Source organism: Trachurus japonicus, chromosome 15 (genome assembly GCF_045865225.1).
Source record: "Trachurus japonicus isolate A0001 chromosome 15, Traja_1.0".
Classification (NCBI taxonomy): Eukaryota; Metazoa; Chordata; class Actinopteri; order Carangiformes; family Carangidae; genus Trachurus; species Trachurus japonicus.
In genome coordinates this window covers 25,124,280-25,151,997 of record NC_140921.1, presented here as the reverse complement: position 1 = coordinate 25,151,997, position 27,718 = coordinate 25,124,280, and the positions used below count along the sequence as shown (strand labels likewise).

The following is a 27,718-nucleotide window of genomic DNA, read 5'->3' as shown; positions in this document are numbered from 1 at the left end:
TGGTGCATGCAGGCAGGTCTCTGGGGCCTTGCCACCAGTAGTCTGACTGCACAGATGTTCTGAATGCCAGCGCAGACCATTTGCCACTTCTGCTGAAACTGAGGGCAACTAGAAGTGACTGGAGGGTAGTTTGGCCAGACATGTGCTTCCCACCTAGCCTGACAGTCAGTCTGTACAGCCACACTTTGTCACTAATTCTGCCTGTAACAATACATTAGAAAATATATTTAAAAATTACATCTAATTCTTTTTCTTAAAAGACTAAACTGGATTGAGAGCAAAGCCGGCGTGATTGTTTATAAAATGCAGAGCCTGTACAGATAGACATACAGTATTTGACCAGTTGTGTCTGTTTCGTGTCTGCTGACAACCGCTGAACTACAGTCTTACCTCTTCTGCTTTAACCATACAGATCCATTGTCTAGACTTCATTGTGGTTCAGTTACTTAGACTTTAAGTCTGATTACTGATACAAATCTAAAACAAAAAACCTGTGACATCAACATGATATCTGCTTTAAACTTAATTTCATTCTCGAATATGAGATTCCATGAAGCAGCACTTTTCCTGCTGCGCAAGTGCCGAAAAAATGTAGCTGGTAAATCTCAGCAAGTTTGAGTTTGCCTTTCTGCATAATCACAGTGGAGCTTAGTATTTCAACACTCTGTGTTTGTAACACTCTGAGTTATGTTTGAGAATAAATTCAAGCTTTGGAGTTTCTCTCTACACACATCTGTCCTCTGCTGTAAACCTGCTATGAATTTAACAATGTTCACAGTTAGACTAAAGGTGAAAGTAAACACAAATTAATAACAGACGTCCTGAGGGCGTTGGTGCACCCCCATGCAACATTTGAGGCCACCTTTCCCCATCTCATCCAGATCTGTATGGAACAGTACACTGGTATGACATCACAGATTTGAGGATTAAAGAAACTGTTTTGTATTGTTCCTGGCTATAGAAGCCAGATGTGAATATTCACTTACAGAACAAAGTGATCCACTATAGAGCGCACATTTCACCAGTTTTCTCCTTTAGGGGAAAAGAAGGTTTTTGTTTTTTTTCCTTTTCTAACTTTTCTTAATTTGTTTTCTACTACATATGTGCCTGCGCTTCATCTACCACTCATTTCTCCCCCAAGGATTGTATATTGTATTGCTAATCCCATCATGTAAAACATGAAATCCCTATATTGTTTACAGGGAGGTATAAACACAAACATGGTAACGTCTTAAGGGCAAACAAGTGTCGACTAGACCCATTCTGACACATTGTGAAAACACATTTATCATCCATCTAAAATCCTCTCTGTGTTAATCAAATGATTACCCCACACCACAGGAATTTAGAGTTTGGTGCTAATTGCTAGGTTAGGTTTCTGTTGGCTCAGGTGCTGCATACTCGACGTGCTTACCTTCACAACTGTTGTGCAGTTTGTGTGTGAAACAGAACAGAGGGTCTTTAAAACATTAAGAATTAATCTGTTGAGACTTGGTGAATATGAGCAGTCTCACCACAAAACAAGCCGAAACACCACACTGCACCCGGGTTGTTGAGATTTAAAGGCATGTCAGGGGAGTAATTGCTGCATGATCTTTCAGTGACAAGAAGGTTATCATTTACTCTTGAGATCAAAGTGGTGTTACACTGAGGAAACTTTTATGAAAACAGATCACTCTGAAGCACAATGAAGTTATCTTCAGTCATATTTTCACTCAATCTCTTCAGCCATGGACTGAGTAAATAATCATGTGTCACGAGATGAACACAGCTCCAGAGGGAAGGATCTTCAGAAATCAGACAAATTTTCCATTAAAAAAACCCAACACATTTAGGACATCTTCATGTGTAATGGTGTTTTATTGAGAAAGAAAAACAGAAGAAAAATCAGCAAACTTGAAATTTTAGTAAAGCAACTGTGCATCAGAGTTATATTTAAATTAAACTACTACTTCCTGCTATTGGGAGACAAATGGGATTCTTACATCTAAATGTGCATCTGTCTATGACGATAACTACCACCAGCTTTGTGAATAAATGGTCACTGACATAAATTGATGAGAAGCAAAAAATGCTTCTATGAAAAGGCACTTAACGTCTAAATATAGACAAGTTTTTACAATAGCTACATATAACAAGCACAAGAATTACAAGTTGTCTTTCAATCTAAAATGTCTTCAAATGTGCAGATGAACTGAACTATTAATATGTTATTTGTCTCAATATAAAAAGATAAATAACTCCACATCTGAGACCAATACAGCAATTCTTGTGCAATAATTAAATATGTGTAATAAAACTATTTCAAGGCTTGACATAGTTTTGAGAAGCACTAATAAGTGTTCCATTAAATCACAATGTTTTACAAACATATAAAAAGCAGCTGCCGAACATTTGGGCCCTTTTCTGCAGTGAGAGGTTGGTGTTAGTTTGAGTTGTGCATTTATGGGTCTGCTGTCTCATGGACACTTAGACTTAGTTTTGACACTGTGAAGCGAAGGTGTCAGGGGTCATATCAGCTGTCCAGCTCAAAGTCTGTCTCGTTGCAGAGGTCAGGCCGAGAGGAATATTTTCGCCGTGAGAACTTCAGACAGAGAGCATCTCCCACCTCGTTCAGATGGTGCAGCACCTGAGGACACAGAGAAAGTACATGTTTGATTTAGGTGAAAAAAAAACCCCTCCTAAGCCTCGGAGAGGAATTTCATGCTGGTAAATTTCTGTGTACCGGTATGTGTGTGTGTGTGTACCTGGTCCAAAATGGCTCTGGTGTGTGCTGCTGACAAACAGAAGCGAGCTCGGGCCTCTGTGATCGGTGTGGCTGGAAAGCCAACAACCACTACACCAATTTTTCGTTCCAGCATTTCTCGAGCAAACGCCCTGGTCAGAGAAGAAAGAAGAGAGAACATTTTTTATACATTCAAGTACAGAAATACCAGTACAGCCTGTAGCTGTTGTTAGTTAGTTAAAACTACTAATTTCAAGTATCCTGAACAGAACATCAAACTCTCTATTACTTATGCTAAACGTGTAGAACATTTCACAATAACAAACATCACCTCTCACCAACCACAGAGACCTGTAAACTCATGTGCTCATGCATCTGCACTATACACTGATCATGTGTCTGTTCAAAGAGCCATTGATTATAGAACCGGATCAGTCACACCCACATTCTGACAAAACAGTACAACAACTTATCTCACACTTTCTCACAAGCCAGTGACCTCACAAGCCACCTCAGAGTCAGCCGCTCTGCCTCATCACATTAAAAGTCAAGAGGAATGTAGCTCTGTCTGGTCTTTCCAAATCCTTAATCATGGGGTTTGGGTGTTAAGTGTGAGTGGTTTGTGATAATTTCTGCAAAGGTCGATAAATTAAAAATCTCAATAAAATAAAATGATAAGAAAACAAACCAAAACCCCCCACACAGACACATAACTATCATTTTTTAGAGGTTAAAACGACAACATCATCGATGCCTTTTACGTCACTGAGGTCAAGTAAAAAATGTTTCCTAATTTTTTGGCAGAGTGGAGAGTTCAGAGAGTTTATTTCTTAAATTGTGATCTGAAAATCATTTGGATGTTTTTCAATTTTCTGCACGACTTGTTGATGTGTGTGCAGTGTACTGGATAGATAAGACTACTATCTTTAAGATGCTACTGTCTATCATTGGGACAATTGCAATCCAAAAAGGCTAACCGTGTGAAGTCCAGAGGTAGATTTAATATAGAGTAGAGTAGCTACAGATGCAGATCTTACTATTATGTAATTCTATTGAACTGTCTAAGAAATACAGTTCAGTGTTACGGGTCTGGAATTCCATACATTTTGAAATCTCATCCACAAATTCACGAAAGAACAAAAAGCTACATGAAATTGTTTCAGAAATGTCTGTTCAAATAATATCTTTGTACAAAGGTGGTGAATTTCAGCCTTTTACAGTTGCCTGTGTAAACTGAGTGATGTCAAACCACAAAGTGCTACTGTGGCAAAGTATGATAGGAGCCTCTGATTATGGTGGTTACTGGGCTGGATTGGCCTTTCCATTGATATTAATGGTGACTGGCACTGAAAGACACTTTATACCCAATTGATTATACCTGAGTGGCTCTAACAATCTGTGGTCATAACTAATCAATACCTGGTGTTGCCTCTTAAGTGCTTACAGATACCCAGTCTACACCGACAGGGTTTACACTACTGATTTATGGCAAGTTTGGAGTGTGTGAGATGGCAGCCATCCAAATCATTTAGATGGTACACAGTGAGCTGGCTGGAAAGCGCTCCTCAAAACAACAGATTGTGAAGTAAATACTTATTGAAATTCAGAATAAGTCAATGGATGATAAATATTCAGTTAATTTAAATCTAGAGGAGATGAGATTTTTTGGTGAAAGTTTAAAGGTACTTACACGACTTTGCCTGGCATGTAGAGCAGGATTGGAACCACTGGTGAGTCATCATTGCCATAGATAATGAAGCCCATCTCCTTCAGTCTGGCCCTGAAGTATCTAGTGTTCTCTGCCAGCTGGCGGATCCTTCTAATGCCTTCAATTAAAAAAAAAGGACAGCACCAGATGTACATGAGCAAAGCACCCACTCACTGCTGTTTTTCCACACATTTCCACTGTCCCCTGCATGGAGGGACATCACCTGTCAGTAGTGGCTAATGTAGTGTGTAGTGTTCTTTGCCATCTCATCCTCAGTCCTGCACCTCCATCTGGGCCATTCCAGCCTCCACCATGAACTTGCTCATGATTACATCTCAGCTGCGCCAGCAGATGGTTCAGTTTTGTCTGCCTGACGGCATCGTATATGCAACTGCACGTTGCCAAAATGAGGCTTTGCAAATTGGATACAATGGATTTCGCGCAAAATGAGTGACTATGGACTGCCACTGGAGCGTAGCCATGACTGAAACAAATAATGCTTAAGCATCACATGTAGAACAGCTATTGCACATACATTAGAAAACAAATCAATGTCAGCAGAGGGGCTGCGCTCTGCGTTCCCTAACAATGAGAATGACTGGGGAACCTGGTTGCTCTGTGTGGTGGCAGCAGACTGTGGCTTGGGCCTGGCCTTGGAGCACAGCTCTGTTTCTCTTTGATTACCTGGGAACAGATTGGCAGTTCTTTCAAAGGGATGTAAGAGAGCACTTTAAATCCCCTTATCTCAGCAGAGAGAGAGAGACGGGAAAAAAAACATAACATTCGGGCATCTGCCAAAAAAGCACAGGCCCCATTTTGTAAATTATTCCTCTCTGCTAAGATAGAGGGCATGGAGGTCAAAAACCTGCTGTCAGGCACAAATCATATGAGAAGGTGAGAATGCGTGGATGTAACCGTCTCTTTGAGTTTTTCCCTATTTTAGAGCCGTTGCCACCACTTGGCAATAACGCGCAAAATTCACCATCAAAGAGAAAGAAGATGGTGAGCAGAGAGGAAGACTGAAGAACAGAGGAGTAAGAACTTATCACAAATACTGTACGTAAACAGCGTGTGCCGTTTGTTGTCACACTGGGCTTTTATAGTGTTTTGATGTTTTAAAAGACTGCTCTGTTTGCTGTGTCCCTCCTCTCTATCACACAGGTCAAGACTGATTTTTCCACAACAGATATTTCACAGGGCTACATTAGATCCAGAGCGTGTACCTCAACCATAATGCACCAGGCTTTACTCCTTAGAGTGATTAACCAATTACAGCACTCCACCACAGGCATGCTCTGTATGCCACACAGTTTACATGGCTGCATACAGTATATTCACCTTAAGTCCCACGGGTTTGGCTGAAGTGAACTAATGTTACCACCGGTGATGGTCTTTGTGTTGCTGCTGCAGCTACAACGGCTCAAGAGGAATTGTGCTGGCGGTATCAGGACTAGTCTGGTAATGACTACTTCCCTGCCCTTGTGTCTGATGCCATTAAAGCAGAAACTTTTCAGAGGTACAGCGTTCCTCACAACACACACATGAAAATGATTTCCTCTGTGTTAGGGTCACGTGTGCTCAGGGACTGCACGTCCCCCCCTCTTTCTCTCTACCGCTGCAGACCCCTGTAATTGCTACCACATTTTCTGACCAAGCAGCTGTTTGTCTTTCCTCGCAGGTCTGGACTTACTCCTAGTGTTAACATTGGTACTGTCCTCTGGATTTGGTTTGCTATTGTTTCCATAAAGATTATATAAAAGGTGTAGAATTTTTTTTATAAGCCAGACATAATATTTGTCAGTGTGAAGAATATTAAACCTGATGAGTATGTGGTTATTAAGACTGAGATTGAAGGTGACGTTCACAGGATGGAGACCCGGTGTGCTTTGATACTCACCCTCTGAGCTCCTGTCTTTTGCCATGATGCATTTCATGGCACGTATGATCTGCTCAGTGACAGGAGGCGACATGGCTGAAGCATATACTGCACCGTGAGAATGGCTGCGCAGGTAGTCCACCAGCTCCTGTACAGTAATACAGCACAGTCACACAGACAATTAGAAATATTATACAATATGTTTACAATGTTTTTTTGTTAGTTGTATATGAAAGTACAGATATAATCTGTGTGGCCCTGCACTTTTCTTTTAGCACCACTAGAGAGAGCTCATGTACAGACAACACCTGAGAATCAATTAAAATACCTCAAGTCATTTCTTCTGTCATTATGACAATCTTGGCATTGACCATAAAATAGCCCTGGATCATCTCCTGCTCTCCACTCTGAGGGAGCCACTGCAGTAATTTAAAAAAGAACCCAATGCTGAAATGAAGCCAGAATGAAGACTGTCATGCTCATTATTCCTAAATGTCAGCAGGAGATTAATTCTGCTAGTGGTTGTCAAGAGAAGAGCAGGGTTTCAGGAAAACCCATTCAGTCATGGGTCCCTTGAGCACGTGCGTAAGTGGTCTGAGGTTGGGAGCGGGCCTGGAGCTGTGATGGGCTGCTGCTGCTCGGTGGCTGCGTGGTGGCCAGTGGGTGCGGGGTGATGACACGTAGCCGGAGATGCTGTCTTGTCTGGCCACCATTTCCACTCACTGCCATCTGTCCCCACTGGGCGGCGGCTGTGGCTTCCTCGCACACATAAGGGGAAGGGATTTTTAGGGGGAAATGCTCGAACGTAGGGATAAGAACCCTGAAACAACCTGACATCTGTTTTCGTTTAAGGCGGGGGGATTTTCACCGCTTTAGGGCCCTGCAGGATTTCGGTGCGACCAAGATAAACCAGTTAAGAGAACATGTCCGAAATCCATCTCACGTCTGGGCCGTGGAGTGACAGCTCAGAGTGTTTCCTCAGCCGCACTGTGGCCGCAGTATACTCATGTGGTGATACATGTCCACAACGCCACAGAACTGGAGCCGAGCCAGAGCAGCACACACTTGCTCCTACTTGGTTCTTCGGTGGATGTATTCAATAACTTTATCTCAGCGCCATCCAGGCTTTAAGTCAAGGCTGAATGAATAACATCTCCTCCATGCGAGGTTGGAGTGAGTTAGAAGGAGCTTGGAGTATATTTTTGGCTTTCCCATAAAATAGCTATAACATGACTGTTTTCCAGAACACATCTGCTGAGTTTTCTCGTCGGTCAACCCGAATCTACTTAATGTAAGATTTGGGGGATTTCGCCACAACAACAAATACGTCAAATCTAAAGGCTTTCTCTCTCTCTTCCTGCCTGTTCCTTTCAGGAGTTTACTACAGCCAGCTGTCAAACCAGGCAGAGTGTTCATACTTCAAACATTATCATGCTTGTTAAAAGTCATCCTGTTAAATCTGGAGCGCAGTTCCGACGCCTGCCACAAGAAGGGGCTGGCCCTCTGCCAGCTTTACCTTCTTATTATGGCAGAGCGGGGCTGAACCAACATAAGGCAACAGCAGGAAGGGTCCCTCTCTGAATACCTAATTCAAACATCATGGCCGTTTCCTCTGTTGCTTTCTAATCAACTGCCACGAAACCGATGTGGTTATGTACTAAAGTGTACTTTTTAATGGAGTAAAAAGGAATTACAAAGGCTCGGAGTAACAGCCTGCGGAACATTTGTTGGACATATGAGAGCTATGAGAGAGGTGGGATGTATGACTGAGGCCCAAACATCTTTAAAATGGTCCTGGGTAAAATACTGTATGATGGATTTTAACTTGCTTTGGAGCCAAATACGTTGATGTTGTTACACATCAGTTGGTGGTTGCCAGGTTGTTCAAACAATGTCTGGAAAGTTTCATAGAGCCAGTTCAGACTTTCTAAGAATGGCAACTTACCCAGGGCTGCTGGAACTGTTTCAATGTGATTAATCCCACTGACGTTTATCTTCAAATTTATCTTGACCCCGTTTTGGTCCAGGAGGATTAATTTTGCATAGCAACCAACTCGTTTCTGCCTGACTGGTCAACTCCAGTGTTTATAAGTTCTTTTTACAGTTTGGCTACCAGCCGGTAATATGGGGGGAAGTGAAAATATCAATGATAGATGGTATTTAAAAAAAAAAAAAAAACAGGGCTGATAATACTGCAAAGGAGTGGAAAAAAGGTACAGCACTTCTTGAGAAGATGCTGCTGTTGCATATAATTGTATCCAGTGTGTCTAATTGACACCACTGGACAAAAAGGATGCAAAACATCTGGTAGGACATTTCCTGTCTCTGTATCCTGTATGTGTATTTTAATTCATCCTTTTTAAAACAATATTAAAAAATCCATGTATATGTGTAAATGTATATATTCTGCCTTGCGTCTCTAAAAGCACAAAGCATGACGTTTTGGAGGTTCTGTGTGGCCGTGCCTGGATAGTAAATGCAAAGAAGGAAAAGGAACTAAAAATGTTCCAGGTATAAAATAATTACATATACATGTAACGCACACAATTTAAAAAACCTACACCAAAATTGAATTGCAGATATTTCAATGTACTGGGTATCTGAACTGCTGACTGAAAATGAGAAAATGTGTGCAGATAAAACTGAGATAGAAAATCCAAAGATCCACAGGAACCTTTTTCCCTGCGATATAGCCTCCAGCAGCCCCAAAGCTCTTAGTGAAGGTGCCCATCATCACATCCACATCAGCAGGGTTCACATCAAACAGCTCGGTCACGCCCCGGCCTGACGGCCCCACTGCTCCGATACTGTGGGCTTCATCCAGGTACAGATACGCTTTATACTTCTTCTTCAGAGCGATGATCTCAGCTAGTCGCACCACTGAGCCTTCCATGCTAATGACAGAGAATCACATAGAGATTTCACTTAAAAAGGGAGAACACAGTCACACATTTCATCTATTAAAAAAACAAAACTCCTAAAGTGATGATGAAAAAAAAAGGATTTTGACCCTGAACTCATTGCACTGCACGTCTGTAAATGCATATTACATAATTTGACATGCCACAGATTTCCAAGAATCTTTCTGCTGGCCTCTTCTACTTTACTCCCACTTCTCTTCCATCTCTACCTCCCCTCTGATGCAAGCCTTTTAAGGCTACAAATAGACAGCATGAGAGAGTATACGGCTGGGGAATAGAGCAATCCCAGACCTGCTATCCATGCTATGGCTGAGAACGTCTGCAGCCCAAATGACATAAGACAGGATTTTACCAGGACCAATGTGGACATCAAAGGCCAGGCCCAGGATCTCGCTAAAGCATGCTTACTCCTTATCCAAGCTGTTTGATGTTACTGGGAGATGTTAGACGGAGCATTAGCACCGAAAGGCAGCGTTTCTCTCTAATGTCTCAGCTCGACATTAGACATTATTCCCTGATAAAGGCAGTCTGATGAGGTACAATTAAGTTGTCTCTCTAATTGTTATATCGATACAAAGTAAAGGTTTTCCTCTTTTTTGATGAGGCGTATATATAAATTTGAGTGAATATGATGGAAATAAGACTGAAAAACAAGCAGAATGAGCATGTCATGATTTGGTTAAGAAGAAGTCAAAAGTAAGGCGTGATAGAGGGCACACAGAGGGAGGAAAGGAGAAAAGAGGATGGCCGTGATAAACAGTTGGAGCTGGGGGTCCGGCCAAGTCGATCTCTGTGGCTTCACTTGGCCTTGATTTGGAGCTAATGAGCAGATGGAGAGGGTCACTAAGAATTGGGATGGCTCACTGCCGGGAGAGACACACAATACCTTTCTCCTCTCTCCAGTAATCAAACGGTACCCAACCGTACACACTCACACACACATACATACACACAATCTATTATTCAAGGGTGGAGAGGGAAGCAATTGAAAAAAAGACCATTACAGGGACTGCTAAACACAGGCTGAATGCTCTCCTCGGGTTACAAATGAAGATTTCTACCTGAGTCGAGCTGTGCAAAGCTGCTGAAAACCACCTGGAAGCCCATACAGTACTAACAAAGACTGATACACCAGTTCAGCTGACCCAAGATATGTGTCCATGAGGGAGAGTCTATTCTAAGGTGTGTGTGGGTTGTATAACAACAGCAACTGACCTATAGATGCCTTCCACCATGATGAGGATCTTCCTCCAGGGCCTGTGAGTCCGAGGCTGCCCTGAGCAAACCGCATCTCTTAGCATCTTCTCCAGACTGTGCATGTCTAACGGACACACACACACACACAGTGAGAAATACGGGTTAAAAGACAGAAAGAGCTTAACAATCGAATCAAAATCCACACCATATCAAGGAAAAACACAAAGACCTAAATGCACACTTAACATATCAAATAACAGTTTAGGTTTATACAAGTAGGAAAACTGACCAAAAGCAAACAAAATGAAAAAGAGGAATAATTCCTACAGGGCAGGGTTGAGTACATAAGGAACTATTTTATCTGACAGAAACACCTTCCACAAACTACACTCAGTAAATACCTCTGCTCTGCACTCTGATTTTAATGAGTACCTGTAAAATCTGTATCACAGAGGATTACTAACTGAACTAAATAAGGCTGAGGCCAAAGGTATGTTCAGCACAGTCTGCACGGTTGTTTAAGATTATGCTTGAAATTTTGGCTTCAATAAAATATTTCCCCAGTGGCACGAGGTGTTTGGAACAGGGCTGAGCGATACCATTAAAGAGCCCGCCAGCAGATGGCAGTATTGAATAGGTGTAGCTAATGAGGAGCATTATTCAAAGTATGACTGCAATCCAACCATTTCCAGCTGAGCAGCGAGTAAACCTGTCAAAGCTAATCATCTGTCATAGATGATTGATATGACTGCCTCACACTAAAACAAGTTTGTTTGAGAGGCTGAAGATGCTCCTCTGATAAAAATCACTTCCTCAAGCTCAACAGAATATTACTCAATGTAACTAACGTCATTGTTGGGGGGGAAGAGGAATCCAGAGTGACTTGGCTTTGTGCAAAGACAAGAGGAAGAAGATTGATTTAAGATAAGACAAGCTCTGATATGAGATATTGTGTGACTGTGATGCGAAGGATTGCAGTCTTTGCTTCTACACACGACATGTGAATCCATGAGATGTTTTCATCCCATCTTTGCACTGACATGTGAGTTGCAGAAAAAAATGCCACTAGCTTCATGAACACAGAATAACATTTGAAAGAATAACAATGCTAATCCACAAAAGGAACTCCCTTTTCTATGCTTATTTGAAGCACTTCCAAAAACAAGCCTGACACTCCTTACATAGGCTAGACTGGACAAACCAGTTCATCCTCTCCCTCTGATATTACATTCCTTCTATGTTAAAGGTCTGCAACTTTAAACCGTGGACATTTCAAAAAGCAAAAACTGGATCGCTTACGTTTTAGAGAACAAATAAAAACTGCATCTATTGTATCTACAATCATTACATCATTAAAATCACAATGTGTTTATTTTCTTCTTTATTCCTCATTGTGGCCAAGTTGACTGGTATAACCCTTTAAGTAAATATTGGTTTAGTACTGATGAAAGAATGTTAGAGTCTGGCGCTGGAAGTATAAGGCAGGGAGGGGTCAACTGCTCAGGTGCCTCAGGGCTCTTTGCCTTTAGACAGGCCTGTGGGATGTGCTCGGAGGACCCATAACTGACTCTACTTGTACCTGTCAGGACACATTTGCTGCTGGAGAACTGGTTCATTTGTCCTGTCTCCTGCAAGAGCAGGTGATGTTTCCAGTGCTAGCACAACGAATGCTGTACTATCATGCTTAATAAATCTCCCTTATCTATTTGCAATATGTAATTTGATATTGTAATAGGGGACATAAAGTATAAGTAAGATGACATTTTAATATAAAAACAAACCACTTGTTTTGTTGCTCTGTTGCTGATGGATAAAACACAGTTGTGACTCTAAACTGAACCTGTATCATTAAAGCCTTTACGTTTGCTGCTCTAAACACTGAATGTTAAGTAGGTCTTTCCTAAGGCAAATCCTGTACTGCACAGTCAGTAATGTTTTTCTCACACTGGCAAAAGTTTGGGATGAACAGAAGAAAAAAAAAGGATAATGTGAGCTGCAGTATTCACTGTAGATATGCTGAGAGATATTCAAATTTCATCTACAGATAATCTCAGAACAGAACAGTCAGTGTCTGATGCCCAGGACAGGAGCCTTGAGTGTTAACCAGCATACATGTTGGCAAACAGCAACAATATGCTTCCTGTTGTTTATACTTTAAACAATGCTATGAACTGTATTTTGGGAACTAGACTTAACTGTGACTCATATGCAGTGACATAGTTTCTGGACTTACTGTTGTGTTTGAACACCCGGATGGTTGCTCCTGACAGTCTGGCACCTAAGATGAGAGATGTGTGATTGAGCTCATCACTCAATATCAAACAACCCTGAAAACCAACAGAGAAAACACTTTGTTCAAATTTACCTACGATAGCCTCAATTCTAGTGTGACACATAGACACAATAGTACGGTTGCCCTGAGAGCTCAGCGCACAGCGACCTAGGACAGCAGATATAAATAGACAAAGCACAAGCTGACTGTTAACACATATACACCACAAATACTCCCAACACAACCAAATACACGTATGCACTGCAAATACTATCAGAACAACTGAAGTGATGAACCTGGCTGAGATGTAATTGTTATTCAATACTTTGTGAATTTCAAAGCATTAAATAACATGTGCATGGATGTATTACATATGTAGTCTAGTCACCACACGTATGTTGTATTGTGAGTATTTGCAGCACGCTTGTGGTGTGAGCATGTGTGGTGTGTTTCTGCATTTGCTTGTGTTGCATTTGCAGCACACGTGTCGTCAAATTGATGAAGATGTTTTCTGAGCTTGTTTGTGTTTTCTTCAGTTGCTGCGTGTTGAGCTCTCAGGGCCACCGTAGACTAGATAGCGGATGATGGCATTTTGGATTTAGTGGTCTATGTTTGGCGAGGAGGCCAATTAGATTCTCCCTTGGGTTCAGGGAAAAATAATTAGCTTGTAAACAGTAAACACATTCGTCAGTATAACAGTATATGGATGAAAATAATTGCAGCGCACAGTCTACGACTCACACATGATTTCACTTGTATTCTGAAAGATTTAGTTTTATGTATTTCGATTTTGTGCTTTTAGTCTCTATCCTTGAATAATGTGTGCTGGGTAATGCTCTAAAAAGACCTACTTGCCCTTTTATGGTATGTATTATCTATGGCACCTGATTTAATGCTTAAATCTATGTATGTTGGCAGTTGTATATTCTGCCTAGTTGTTGTTCATTTCTATCCTGTCTGTTTGAGCCAACAGACTCATCACAGTTTTCATAATGGAGAATATAATACTTCACATTCCATAGAAATCAGCATGCAAATAAATTCAGCTATTCTCTAGTACATTAACATATTTAACACTGAAGCTCCAAGCATTTGACTGCATTAGTTTGAATGAACCCTTGTAGAGGGTATGTTGACACTGTCTCGGTGACAGATACCCTCGGTTTGGCCTGGGGTGCAGCTGGCCTGGTCCCTGGTCTACCAGCAGCTGTCACTCTGCCTGCACAGCAAGGCCTGTCCTGGCACAGCCTGTCCCTGTAGGATAGAGTTGGCAGTGTGGGTTGACCCCAGCCCCAGCAGGGTTACTGTGGGGGCTGCAGCCTAAGGGGTTGCTACACCTCTTGTGCTGCATAAATGACCCCATTCTCATCACTTAAACCATCAGCCTCCCCTCCCTCCTGTCCAGTCCAATCACATATATTCATGCTGTGTGTTGCCCCTGATAACCCGTGGCTGTCTGTGTGAGCCAGGCTGGTGTGCCAACAGGCCGGGGTATGGGTAATCATCCCCTTGAGTGGTGCTCTTAACAGAACCTGCCCTTCCTTGTCTATGTGTCTGAGAGCAGATATGTACGCCCAGAGCCTCGTCCTCCTGGCTACTGTAATGTTTAATTATGATTTTAATTAATGGGGGTGGATCAGCAGTTGTTTGCAGCTGAGTTTAGTTGACTGTTATTCATTAATTGAGGCCATATGCAAGAAAGGAACAAAAGCTCAGCTAATTAGATCAAGTTCTGCTACACTGTGAGAACTAAACCAACATACAATAGGGTTTTTTTTTATGCACAGCATGTGGTATTTAGTGTGTGAAATCACCTACCTTCCCAACAAGAGCAGGAATGTTCATTGAGTTGGTGGCGAAACCCATCCCAAAAGTCATGGAGGATTCTACTCCAAGGAAACTGGCCACAAGTTTCTCCAGCTCTTCATGGATGTGCAGGTTACCTATGAGACAGAGATCACAAGGGTCAGTCATCCTGTGACAGGATCACTGTACCTGTTGGTTTATCTGGTAATCCTTCAGTCCCTGGGCTGTGCTGGTCTTTGTCATCCAATCACAGCTTTCGACAGAGAGGAATGCTTCCTGAAGAAATAAGAGACCCACAGACAAAAGCCTGGACTATCAGCAAACACAATGTCAGCACCTTCTCACTCTCTGGGGGTTTTAAGAGCTTTATAAAGATTCAAGATGTGCTAAATTTGTAATTTACTTCAACTACCTTTTTTCATCCCAGGTTATATCAAGGCAAGTCCTAAAATGGTTCTGCAGCACATTTCGGGACTGAGGCAGTTGGTTATAACCCAATGTGACAGATGGGGGACCAGAATTCGTTTAGAAAATTGATTCACCTGACATGGTGTTTTTCTATTTTGTGCAATAAAAGTGGGATTTTCAGGTATCCCTGGGGTGCCTTATTACTGCCCTTGTGGTCAGCTGATAAAAAAAAATAATTATGACCATAATTGTGAGCTACAGAGAGAAAGGCGGTGAGAGTTTCATATACTGTATTTTATTTCTGCTGGCTCTGGTAGGAGTATACTATAACATACTGTATGAGCTCAATAAATTTCAATACATTTCCTTGCTATACCATGCTGTAGAAGTAGTGTAGACTCAAAGCCTCACATTAAATCTCATTATTTCACTGTTAGTGTAAAGCTACAACCACCAATATGACAAAAGTAATGTAGTAAACAGACAGTAACCAGACATCTAATGAACCACATTTCTTTGAAAAATTGCAGAATGAAAACACATCAATTCAGATACCATCCCTATTGAGCTGTGGTGATGTCATAAAGGCAAACCTCATAAGAAAATGGTGAATTAATTGAATATACATGGAATACTTACAATTGTAGTCCTAATCAATATCAATCAGTTACCAACGAGAGCAGGCATTAAAAAGTCCAAACAGACTGAATGTTTCAGGAAGAGCTGGAAAATGGATATTGAGTGATGTGTTTAAAACCATAATGCAGTGAAGCAGCTCTGTCTTTACAGTGATTCCCGTTCTGTGCTTTCCATCAGGCCTAATGCCAAGTCAAATCGATTCATACATTTCCTCAACCACTCAGACTCACAGCCCCTGCCGGCTCGTGCAGCTTTTTTAATCAGACCACACTGAACATTTACTCTCTCTACAGAACATTTTACTCAGCCTTGGCACATGCCCTGCCTTCTTATTGACATGCTAACCTCATAAGGCAGCTGTCGGTCCACACGCTCTTCGGGTTATTGAGGGAAGAGTCCTTCATAGATCTCACTTAGTTCAGTTAGCTGAAATAAAATGATACCTACGTCATATACATCTCATCAAATGTGGTCACCTGTCCCCTGAAGGTCACCATCCTCACACCGCCATCATCAAAGCTCGCGGTCAAGGAAGCTAAATTACTGTTGCCAGGGATGCAAAGTGTTAATGTGGAGAGACAATAAAGAGTGTGCTCCTGGCTATACTCGTTACTTTCATTATAAACCTGTGACTGAGGTTTGTCTTCAAAGACTTTACAACAAGATGAGAAAAGAGAGAGAAGAGTTAATTATTAGACAAATACAGCACCTACAGTACCTTTGATTTACAATAGCACAATTCTATCAGTATATACTGCAGGTGTAGGTATTATGGTGAAATATTTACAGCTGTCTGCTTGGTAGCTATGCTGATAATTTCTTAGTAATTTGTCATTTATTTGAAAGCATGACATCATTATCTAATTTGCTATATGTTAATGATTGCAGGAAAGTTGGGAACAGTGAGCTATCCATTAGTACAAATCCATGAATGTTTGACATGTGTGTTTATTCACAAGGTGTGCTCAGTGCACTTTGTATCTAGTAACTCATGCCTATCAAGAAAGAGAAACACCTTAATACACTCTGTATGTATAGTTGTGGGAAAATGATTCAAAAGTTTTGAAGTCAACATGACTGAACTGAAGTGAACTCAAACTTGGGAGGATGTCAGAGGCACAAAAGAGTGTGAAAGAGAAATTATTTTCTAAATCAGATTTTTGTTTTGAAGAAAGCAAGAGGTGGGAAATTCAATGGAAACACTTCCAGGAAATTCTGATTTTGAAGATTTTCCCCGATACAAATTACTGCATGTGAACTAAGGCACTAGTGATGATGGTGTCAGTTCTGCTGCGGAGACACCGGGGTCTTTAATAATTGATGCTTCATAAGGTCTCATGGGAGACATGCTTGTTATTCCTTAACCCTCTCAGTGAGCCAGCTGAAACACAGATTACAAACTCGGGGAAAAACAGTCCCATTTTGAAAGAGAAATAAACATATAAATAAATCACACAAATGAATAATGGATGGCATGGAGTGTGTCTGTGTGGGGGGAGCGCTTACACTCTCACAAACATACGTGTAACTAATGATCACATGCCCTTTAATTCTTCTGGTTTTCTCTGTTCTTGTCAAAGTGCTGATATCATTCAGAACTACGCTGCAACTCAACTCGCAACTCAAAACCTGTCAGCTCACCTTGTGCTAGCTTGCACTCAGCAGATAGGTACTGCTGTCAGAAATAAACAAAAAACTGGGTAAACATTGCTGACAGAGAAGTGAAACTACTTCTCTTGAGCAGGATTTGAGTGTGGCCTGCTGAGTGAGCTCCATTATGTTAATCAATCAGAACGTTTTGATAAAAAAAAACAAAAACAAAAACACACACACACAATTGATGACCAGTCATTACATTTGATTTCACTGCTGCACCACTGCTATGCTGCAGCATGAGATGCTGGCATGCACAGTCACTTAAAAACCATCAGAGGCCGGGTTGAAGTTCAGAGGATAAAACGCCATTCAAAATTCATCTGAAGCCACAGATTCCTCGCTCTGATCCTTGCTGCTCCAACACTACTATCACATATGTTATCTTTTGCATCTTTCTTAATGTCCAGGGTGTTTCATAATGCTACATTACACTGTGATAACATTTCCAGCACCCCACGGTGTGTACCAGTATGTAATGATCCCAGCTTATGCTCAAACGGTACATAATTTAACAAAGGTTTAATAATTCATTTTACATTGCAGCCACTGAAAGATAATTAAATATGTGGGCAGTATAATTCACAAGAAAGATAATAAATGATGGCATATGTGATGAGGGAGATGGAGTTTTACTTCCAGTTTCAGGCCTTGTCCATACGAGCCCGGGTATTTTTGAAACCGGAGTTTTGCTTCGCGTCCACACCAGTGGTGTAATAAAAACACTCCGTACACACGCAACCGTGAAATCCGCTACCAAGTGACGCAATGCACGTGTGGAAGGCTGTTTTAACCAATCAAAATACAGTGGAAACCGCTTATGGATCAAAAGGCTTGGGACGGAATCATTCTATACAAATGCTGTTTAAATAATTCGTTATCAAGAAATCCGCTTATAGTGTTCATTTTTGGTCATTTTATGGATGTAAACATGCAATAATTTAATTTAATGAAAATGTGTAGCCTATTTATTTTATTTTCGGCGATGTCCCTTTGACGTGCACTGCTGCAGCAGCCTGCACATGTTGCTGTGCTGTGTCTTGACTCTTGTGCTGTGTGTTGTTGTGTGCTGTGTTGTTGTGCTGTGTGCGTCACCTGGCTGCTGAGCCACATCTGTCGGTGCGGCGCAACTCTTTATCACTGGCTGTTGTGTTGTCTGTCAAAACATGGATGAATGAAACATCATATCCACTTTATATCGACCGCGGACGTCACGTATATACATTTTCGGCTTTTGGCTCGTTCCTCATCTCCGCATAGGCTCTTTTTTATCACTACATGACAGCAGTGACCCCCCCCCTCCCGTCGTAGCCTACCCGGTCTGACAGTGACATAGGCTATTGCCTGTTCATTCATGAAAATCATCCCGAAAAGCTCTCAATCAAACAAGGTGGGGAATAAGAAACTGCGGCGCTACTGTAGTAGTTCTGTAATTTTAAAAACACACCGGCAGCGGCCCAGCTGATCTGTAGCGTCACTTGTTACTGTAATGATGCTGTGTGGAAAACCAGCTGTGGTTTGTGATTGAGGGTGAGTTTGGAGCTGACAAGAGGATCGCCCTGACGACCGTTTCGTTATATTTTTCTCATCGAAAAACTATAGCCTACAAATAGCATTTAGATGATGTAAAAAAAAAAAAAATTTAAAAAGTGATAAAAATCCACTTTGTCACCTCCATTTTTGCGAGCTCACCTGCAGACTGCTGCAAACAACCTCTGGGGCTGGCAGTGTTTAGATCAGCACGTGTGCAGCTATGACGTAAACGAGTAAAACAATCACGGTTGCAGTGTCCACACGCACCCGGTGAAACCAACCCCGGCCGAAAACCCCACCCTGGACTCCGGTTTCAAAAAACCACGGTTTCAGGGTTCCAAAAGCGCGGTTGCATGTGGACAGGACATACAACCGGGAATATATGTTCACGGTTTCAAAAATACCCGGGCTCGTGTGGACTAGGCCTCAGATTCAACCTATTCAGTGCCACTATGATCTGTCAAAGTCTTTTAAAATAGATGTATGTGAAAGAAGTTTGAAGCACTCTAAGATGAAATAAAAGACACCACCAGTACGACTGACTTCATTTGTGAAGTGGACATTTTTCTCACGATAAAAAAAAAATGCTGTTATTAAAAAGGGCATGTGCCACATATTTTCTTTCATGTTGTATTGGCAGATAGAAAACCACAACCTCACCTATTTCCTGTCTTGTGCTGCAAACTCCGACCCCATACTGGCGTGTTGTGTCTGCCACGGTTTTCAGGAAATCCGCGTCATTCTCAGCAAAACCGAGGTAGTTGTAAGAGCCCATGTTGATGGCATTGTGTATTGTCCTCCCAGTAAACCTGCAAGCATGTACAAATCAGGAATCAATTAGCCTTCCCATTGTATCTACACATACATGCACTCAGAGAATTAATTAGACACTATAAAAAGTAATCAAAATTCAATTAAATGTAACTGCTAATCATAAACTTGTTACTTCATCAGTGGAGTTAGGAAATGAGAAGTGCAATCACAACAATGGTGATTTAATGTAAACAGCAGTGCCTGCATGCAGATGCAGCATTTGTCATTTTCATTTCCTTGGGTGTTTTTTTATGCACATAATCAAATGTCCATAATTAATTCTAGCCAGAATCAAGAGACTGTTTGTGCAAGAACACATGTAACTCCACTGTAAATTAACTGAATAGATGTGAAGTCAGAGTGCAACAATGGCTTGCAACAAAGCAAGTTTAGGTAAACATCACTTGAATTCATACGGTCAGCTACCGATGTGCATACCTCCTGTGCATCATCAGAGGTTTCAAAGTATTTGAAGGTAGTGGCTTCATCCGATCAACCGACTTATTTCTTCTTGCTGCTCATGCACACCACCACAAAACCCATCTGCATGTCTCTTTACACATTCCCCAAACATCACTACAAAAGACAAGCTGACTGCCCCATTTCTACTTTTTCCAGTCACATTAAACCTCTTTAAACATGTAATCCATGCTTACCCCTCTTTCCTGATTCATAATGTCAGTTCCCCTCCCCGTGGCTCTGTTCATATTCCTATTCATAATACATGCCCTGAACCTGCTGTGCAGCACAGAGAAATCTCAACTGTGGTCCAGAAACTCAGGACTAACATACTGTATCCTTCCTGTTGACAAATACTTGTGTTTTTTATTTTCTATCTTCTTCTTTTAGCCCAAAGCAGAGGAGATTGATTTACCCAATTAAATCTTGGCTGTCTAGTTTCTAACTCCAGAAGAAAGATAATCACTCTCAAAAATATGTTCTTGCCTGTCTGAAACTGGAAAAACAGTTGTAAATATTCCTGAGTAGTAAAAGTTATTAATAACCAACAGTACATCTCATTTACAATATCTCTAGAATAGATGACCTGATTACATTACCTGAATGTCCAGTTATAGTCATCAGACACCCTCTCCATCAGGTCAAACACAGGCCCTGGCAGGCTGCATACAGGACGGTTCCAGTTGTCTCGTACCCTCATGTACAGGTTTCGAGTGTAGAAGTTCTCAAAGTCTTGATAAAGTGGTACAAAATCCTGAAAACAGAAAAACAACAAAACATTTTTAACAACTGCAATTTCAGAGTAGCAGCAGCAACAGTGGGCAAAGTGACTTGAATTCCAATCACATTGGTCACACTAAAAGCTACCTTAGCGGTTGAACAAAGCAAACTTCTAAGACCATAAAGTTTTATGTGTTCACCTCTGCACCACACCAAGGCAGGTGACTTCTGTTATTCTCCTACAATCGTTCAAAGCACCAATTCAGCTGTTACCTTGGAAAGGAGGTTAGATCTGCAGTACTGTGGGGTTTTTTTTTTAGAACTGTATATGTCCATGAAGCTTCGAGACAATCTTCAGATTGATCCCCTTACAACGGTGTCAACCAAGATTAATAGAGCCCTAACCTTCAACAATCTCCTCTGTGTGTCTGATCTGGGGACACCATCACAACAGAATCCACATATAGTAAAGCTCTTTTAATCTTTACTGCATCCTGTAAGTGACTGCTGTCAAACACAAGGAGCAAGCTGCTTCCTTATTTGCAGTACTAGAGACTTTATTGTCTCTGCCTACAGTTGTATAGTTCAGCTCTTCCAAAGTAGTGACAAACATGGACACAGCATTTCTTTTATAACTTTTTGAACATGTGCTGCACAAAACAAATCATGAACTACATCATGAACTGAACATTTATTTTAATTGCAATTTTTGGATTTAAGAAATGAAATCTATGGCAACGCTATGGCTCTAATGTGGCAGTGTTCAGGCCTTATCTAGAATCTAAAGCACAGTAACAAAGAGAGAACTTGAATCCTCTGAGATTTAATTAGGTCTTCAGCAGATATTCTCTGTGGTGTCCTGTCTCACCCATGGCAACACTATGGTGAACAGGAACATGAAGGAAGAAAGCAGAGGGAAAGCTTAAGAGCAAAAATTGAAATAATTAGGGGAAAACAAAATGTGTTAACACCCAAGGCAAGCATGCTCCCCTCCTCCTACTGCCTGTGTATATGTGTGTCTACAGTATGCGTGCATGGCCAACAATACACCTCGGTTTGTGCTGATTGCATGTTTTACCTACCTTCTGTTCCCCTCTCTCCTGGGCAAGGTGGCACTTCTCTAAGCCCACAGCTCTGAGGAAATCTCTGAGGTAGCCAAACAGGGTGACGATGCCAAAGCCCAGGTATGTCATGACAGCCACGTACATGGGCGCCTGTTCAAAGGACTCGTGTCTGTGCTGCCTGGAGGCAACACTGGTCCCTGGGCAATTTTTCTATACAACAAGAGGCTCACATAAGCTGTCTTACATTGCAGATGAAACAAGAGAAAACAATACCATTTGAATAAAAGCGAAGGGTTGCATTTAACACACTAATTAACCTGAATAATAAAGGAGACAATCTGTGACCTACTGATGCACTTACAGATTTTAAACAAAAAAGGGCACAGTAATTTTACACATACACAAAAAGATTCACACATCTTGCATACACATTCAAATAAGCAGATGGGACTTCAGTCTCTGGAAAATGAAACCCAATTACAAAGATTGTAAAAATATTTAGTGTGAAAAAAACTATTGTGCATTTGAAACAGCTAACATTCCTGGCTGCCGTTACAATTTAAACAAACTATTGAAAAGATGCAGCTTAGCCTACACACAGACACACACTAAAAATCCTTGCATTATTTAACAGAGCAGATTCCCAGATGTGTGGGGTGGTAACTGACTTAACCCCAGTTTGTGCCTCTTACTGTTTTTACAGTGAGTCAGTAGCTAGCATCTGGTTCTATGAGAGATCATTTATTATTTGATTTAAATTACTCACTGGTTTTGTGAAGGTGTTTCCACAATTTACAGAGTAATTACTGTCCATTTTAAACAAAAACCAAAAACATCCCTATCACTGCACAATGAAGAATATTCAATTATTTTCTGAAGAAAAGATTTCAAGATGGCAGCCAGAAGTTTTATTTTGTTTTGGGGCACTGGGGGGAAATCTTGAATAGACCTCTAATTAGTAGTAGTAGGAAAAGAAATATTACAGTTTATATGTGAAAATGTAAATGATATGAAGAAAAAAAACCTGACACAATTATTTAAAAAATATAACATTTATAAATTTTGGTAGCATAATCGTCATTTCGTCATTTCCGGCTGCCATGTTTGGTGTACTGTACACAGCTGTGATTTGGTTTGCTCGATTAAGTTACTCTGTTATGGCGGTAAGTGTCAAGAATGTACGTTATAGCCAAAGATATTCAATGTACGGTTTATAAACCGTCTTTGTTATAGCTGCTCAGGTTTTGAATATTGGCTATCTTAAGATTAATGCTAACAATTAGCCTACATGGTCCAGCTAGCCAAATAAAACCTGCATCCCTGCTAAGTGACGACTTGGGGCCAAGATGGACGACACCTAATCTACTGTCAGTCTGCTGAGAGGTAATGCACCATGTAGTTAGAAAATCCGTACTGTATTTGCAAAATCAGTATGGGAGCATAAAAAACATGAAGTGAAAACGTAATTTGCTGAAGTAACTGAAAGGAGGTACTGAGTTGCAGATTGTGTGATATGAAATTTCATCCAAAAGAGAACTGGAGAGGAAAGGACCAGCCACCTGTTACATCCAACTAATCAGTACTCAACTGCATATCAAACCGCATGCAAATCAATAGCAAGTTGCTATGCATGGACAATGTACAGAGAACATGCTATACAAAGGCACGCAGGCTGCACCTTCCTAACCTAAAAAGCCTGCGGGCAGAGATAACCTGCTTTGGCAAAAAAGGAAGAATTTCAGGGCGGGGTTGTCGGCACATTTATTGCTGTTTTTGTTGTCAGAACTCACATATCCTCTGGGAAAAAAAGTACAACATTATACAGTTGTGTTAACATTATGTCTACTTCGCTGTATTTGTTTGATCAGGTAGACATATCACAAACCAAACATTAGGGCGATCTACAGCAGCTTTCGAAGTTTAAAAACTCAATGAAATGTTTTTTTCTCCGTGCATATTGCCATTTAGACAGTGATGAATACTGTCCATCTATGCTGTTGCTCTTAATTCAGTAGGTGAGCAGTCTCTATGGGTTACACAGTTTGCTTACGTCACGGAGGTCGATTCAGGTAATGAGCCCCAATGAAACTAGTATAAAGAAGCGGTCAAATCCTCCTGTGTCTGTGGTGCACTGCAGACGCGCCAACATTTTTGTAAATAAATCCCGTCGCTGACAGACATACCTCCCTCTTGTTGTGATAGCCATTTTTCTTGATGTCCTCGCTTTTCAGTCCATTCTGGTTCAGATGTGTCTTTGAGTTGCCGTTAGCAGCAGTTCTTGACATTTTCCTGATAGCTCAGCAGCGACTGCCTCCTCTACTTGACTGTCAGGTGGAGCCCGACTGCTTGGCTGAACTTTAGAAAGGTGACTTCCTCCTTCTGTTGCTACGGCTCAGCCTCCCGTGAGTTGTTGTTTGAAAGTCGCGTGAAGCCTTGAGAAAGTATCACTTCAGTTATCTGTTTCTAAATCGTAGCCTACATGGGCCAACTTCCTCTTTTTTCGATGTCAGTGTGAAACTTTATGAGCACCATAACTCGTTACATTTCAAAATGCTCATTTCACAATTCACAATACATACATGCATACAGACAGACATGCATACATACATACATACATACAAGTTTGACTAAATAAATAAATGAATGAATGAATGAATAAATAAATAAATATATCGGCCTATATATAAAGTGCTTACATTCAGTGTATGACTACTTACAATAAATTAGATTTTTGGCTGAAATTTATGGAAAATGTAAAAAGTTCATTCTACAGTGATATTATATAATAAAAGTGGGGCATTTAAGTCGAAGTATATAAGGTAATTTATTTATCTCAAACAATTTATTGAAACAAAAGCTAACAACAGTGGTGGGTTATATACCACAACAGAAAATGTCAGTGTGTCAGGAAGTTGTCATGTGGCCAAAGGACATCCACTTCTCTGTCTTTCTGTGACTCTTCCAGTCCCTCTGTGTGTCTGTTCAACCTGCTGATAACACTCTGTAACACTCTTAACTCAGTGGACACTTCCCTCTGACAACATCCCGTCTGAGAGCTTGCAATGTACAGGTTCTGTTGATCGATTCTTAGATGATTAAGATGACTGTTTACATACAAACGGTCACTGAACCAGAACATTTAGTGGTCGATTCATGAATCAGACACTTGTGATTTTTGCGGTTAATCACCTTGTTAGAGAACAGCATGTTATAAGTACTGAAACTTGAACAGTTGTAGCCTACATGTGCGTTCAAAAGTTTAGAGAAGGTCTAATTAAGTTCACCTGTAATGTTTGTTATAGTGCATTTTAGATGGATTCTGAAATTTCATCCGACAAAAAGGCTATCCCTAACTTTTTGTGAGTTGTGTGTTTGTGTGTATGTATACTATAGCTATACATACGTATAAAGATTACTTTTCCTTTGAGCACAACATTTTTTGTTGTGTTGTTTTTCTTGTACGTGAGTGAGTATGTTTACACTGCTGTTAAAATTCATCTGAATGTAGAAGGTCATATAGTCATTTGCTCAACTATTTACGATCAGACCTCTAAAACAAAGAATGGTTGGTTAGTGTGGAGCACCTACTGAGCTCATAACTTCTCTGTGGATGTGATTTATTGCAGCCTTATCTTCAAATATAGTTAACCTGAGCCCAGCAATGATTCAGTAGCAGCAGTACACACTATAATACATCATCACTAGTGTGCATGTTTCATGTCATAAACTGATGAAAATTGAGCTGTATGATTTAATGATTTAACTTCTTTTGTCCTTGATGCAGAACTTGTCTTTGTGCACACACAGGTCAGAGGTCAGGCTGAGCTACATCTGGAGTTGAGAGGGTGTCAATATCTGGTTCAAGGAGTCCCCAGGACCACTGTGGGGGCTTGAACCCATGCCATGTTCAGCATGCTGCACTGGAGTCCAAAATGCAGTAAGTCAAAACACAATATTAATTCCCACGTGTATAGGCAGTCAAATAGATTATGTTTCACATTACACCTTTAAGCAGTAGTATGTGTCATTGTCTGGCTAGTCTGAACACACCCTCTGGTATTGTCTTTCCACAGAGACACTCCTGTTTTAAAGCAAAAAAGTGTGCACAATTTGCAGTTGCTGCAGGTAGTCTCTGTAGTTGATGATATACTGAAATGTCATAAATCAGACACACTGTTATTGGCATAGGTCAAATCAAAATAGACTTGTAAACTTACTTCTACATGCAGGCTGTTGACAACTTGGTGTCAGATGCATTGTTGAAATTTTCCCCTCTGGGCAAACACAAAGAGATTGTTTGTTAGTAAAAGGTCAACGCCTATTCAGTGGTCTGGTGCACTTCGTTTGTGGTTGCACAGTAAATCGGAGTATGCTCTGCAATGTGGCTGTTAGTGTAATGAGGGTTTTACATATTGACATTGACCTATTGCAGTTTTGGAGGGCTTGTCTTAGAGCGACTTTGCACAAATAGAATTTGAGAAGCGGATATGATAGGGAATAATGTTTGGGGGAGGTTGGAGTTTGGAATGCAAGCGCATGTCTGAACATTATGCTGGGAGATTACGAGTTGTTTTGGACGACAGCGTCTGCTACAGCCTACACTCCCTACTTAGTTTCTGTTGGGCTGTTCTGCTGGTCTGTGTGTGTTGGAAAAGGGTGCACATTTGACTCAAGAACTGCAGTATGGGACATTTCATCCATCCCTCCGTCTCCATGTCATTTTAACGCAAATCATTTATCACTATAGGTACGAGACCACTACCCTTCACAACTATTCACGGTTTGACAGACATCATTTCCTCCTTTTCCAACCCACCACAATCGGAAATTGTGCTGTCTCTTTGACATGTGTCTAGAGGTCTTAAGTCTTCATTTAAATTGCAAAGCTGGTAGAAACAGGCCTTCTTTGAATGCATTGTGTGATGTTTTGGCTGAAAACACTCAGGCCTCGTGGGATGACATGTGTCATCTGCCATCACTTCAGAGCTGCCTTCAGTTCACACTAACTGATGAGGGTTGGTGTTGTCTAATAACTCAAGACCCATGTCTGGCAGGGAGGGGGAGGGCAGGCTGACACTTGAATGAGGGTAAACTAGGAAGGCTGGCGGTACTGAGGAGAGCGGGGAAGACATGCGTATTGCAGTTTGAGTGAAGCAGAGAGAAAATGTTATGAACCATGAATCTGGATTAGTCGGCCTGCATCTGACTGCTACAGAGAGAATGATTGAATGGAGGGTAGCATACTGCAGTCTTAGTTAATTAAAGGTATTCACAGCTCTCACCTCCTCTTAGCTCAGCTTGGAGTCTTGAATGGAGCTGTCACAGCGCCTGGTGCCTCCCTGCCTTCACTGCAGGATTGCTTTCTACCGGTGGGACCAGATGTAACCTACATCTGCCAGGCTTCATTAGCTATGTCAATCTGGATACCACTGTTCATTCTGGTTTCACAAATGTTTTTTTTTGTTGTCAAATCGTGTATTGATTTACCATATTTAGGCAATTATGACTTACCATTTGACATTTGCAGCACGGAGCTTGAAGTCATACTTTACCTTGTGTCAGAACAAACTGCCATTGTGAGATTAACTAAAGTTGATCAGTCTTTGAGGAGGATCCCAAAATTAGGCTTGTCTCTGCAGGGAAATTCTCCATTTTACACTTCAGCAAGCATCTTTAATGTTTCTCAGTGCGACTGAACATCTGACTTAATTTCTTTGCTTAAATGTATCATGCTTGATATTGATTGATGTTTTAATTTCTTAATAGGATTGATCTTTGTATTGCTTACCTTAGCTTTGCTCCTCTGCATTTGATGTTATTAGATGCAGTTTCCCTTTTAAGCTATGATGAGGGAATTTATTTTGAAGCCTTCATGAAAGAGATTTCCTACCTTGAATACAGATGAATGGTGAACAGTTTATATA

The 27,718-nt window shown here is 41.0% G+C and overlaps 1 protein-coding gene across 1 annotated transcript; it reads right to left on the bottom strand.

Annotated features, from left to right (window-relative positions):
• Positions 1 to 1,161: 1,161 nt before the first annotated feature.
• On the bottom strand, positions 1,162 to 24,112 carry sptlc3 (serine palmitoyltransferase, long chain base subunit 3). The gene is made up of 12 exons (XM_085800738.1): positions 23,978 to 24,112; positions 21,813 to 22,004; positions 20,610 to 20,764; positions 19,399 to 19,547; positions 14,518 to 14,642; positions 12,661 to 12,754; positions 10,446 to 10,551; positions 8,984 to 9,203; positions 6,331 to 6,457; positions 4,416 to 4,551; positions 2,748 to 2,877; positions 1,162 to 2,629 (listed from the first exon to the last, which is right to left on the bottom strand). Exons 1-12 carry the CDS (start codon positions 24,077 to 24,079, stop codon positions 2,516 to 2,518), a joined length of 1,650 nt encoding a protein of 549 aa, XP_085656864.1. The 5' UTR covers positions 24,080 to 24,112; the 3' UTR covers positions 1,162 to 2,515.
• Between the last annotated feature and the right edge of the window lie 3,606 nt (positions 24,113 to 27,718).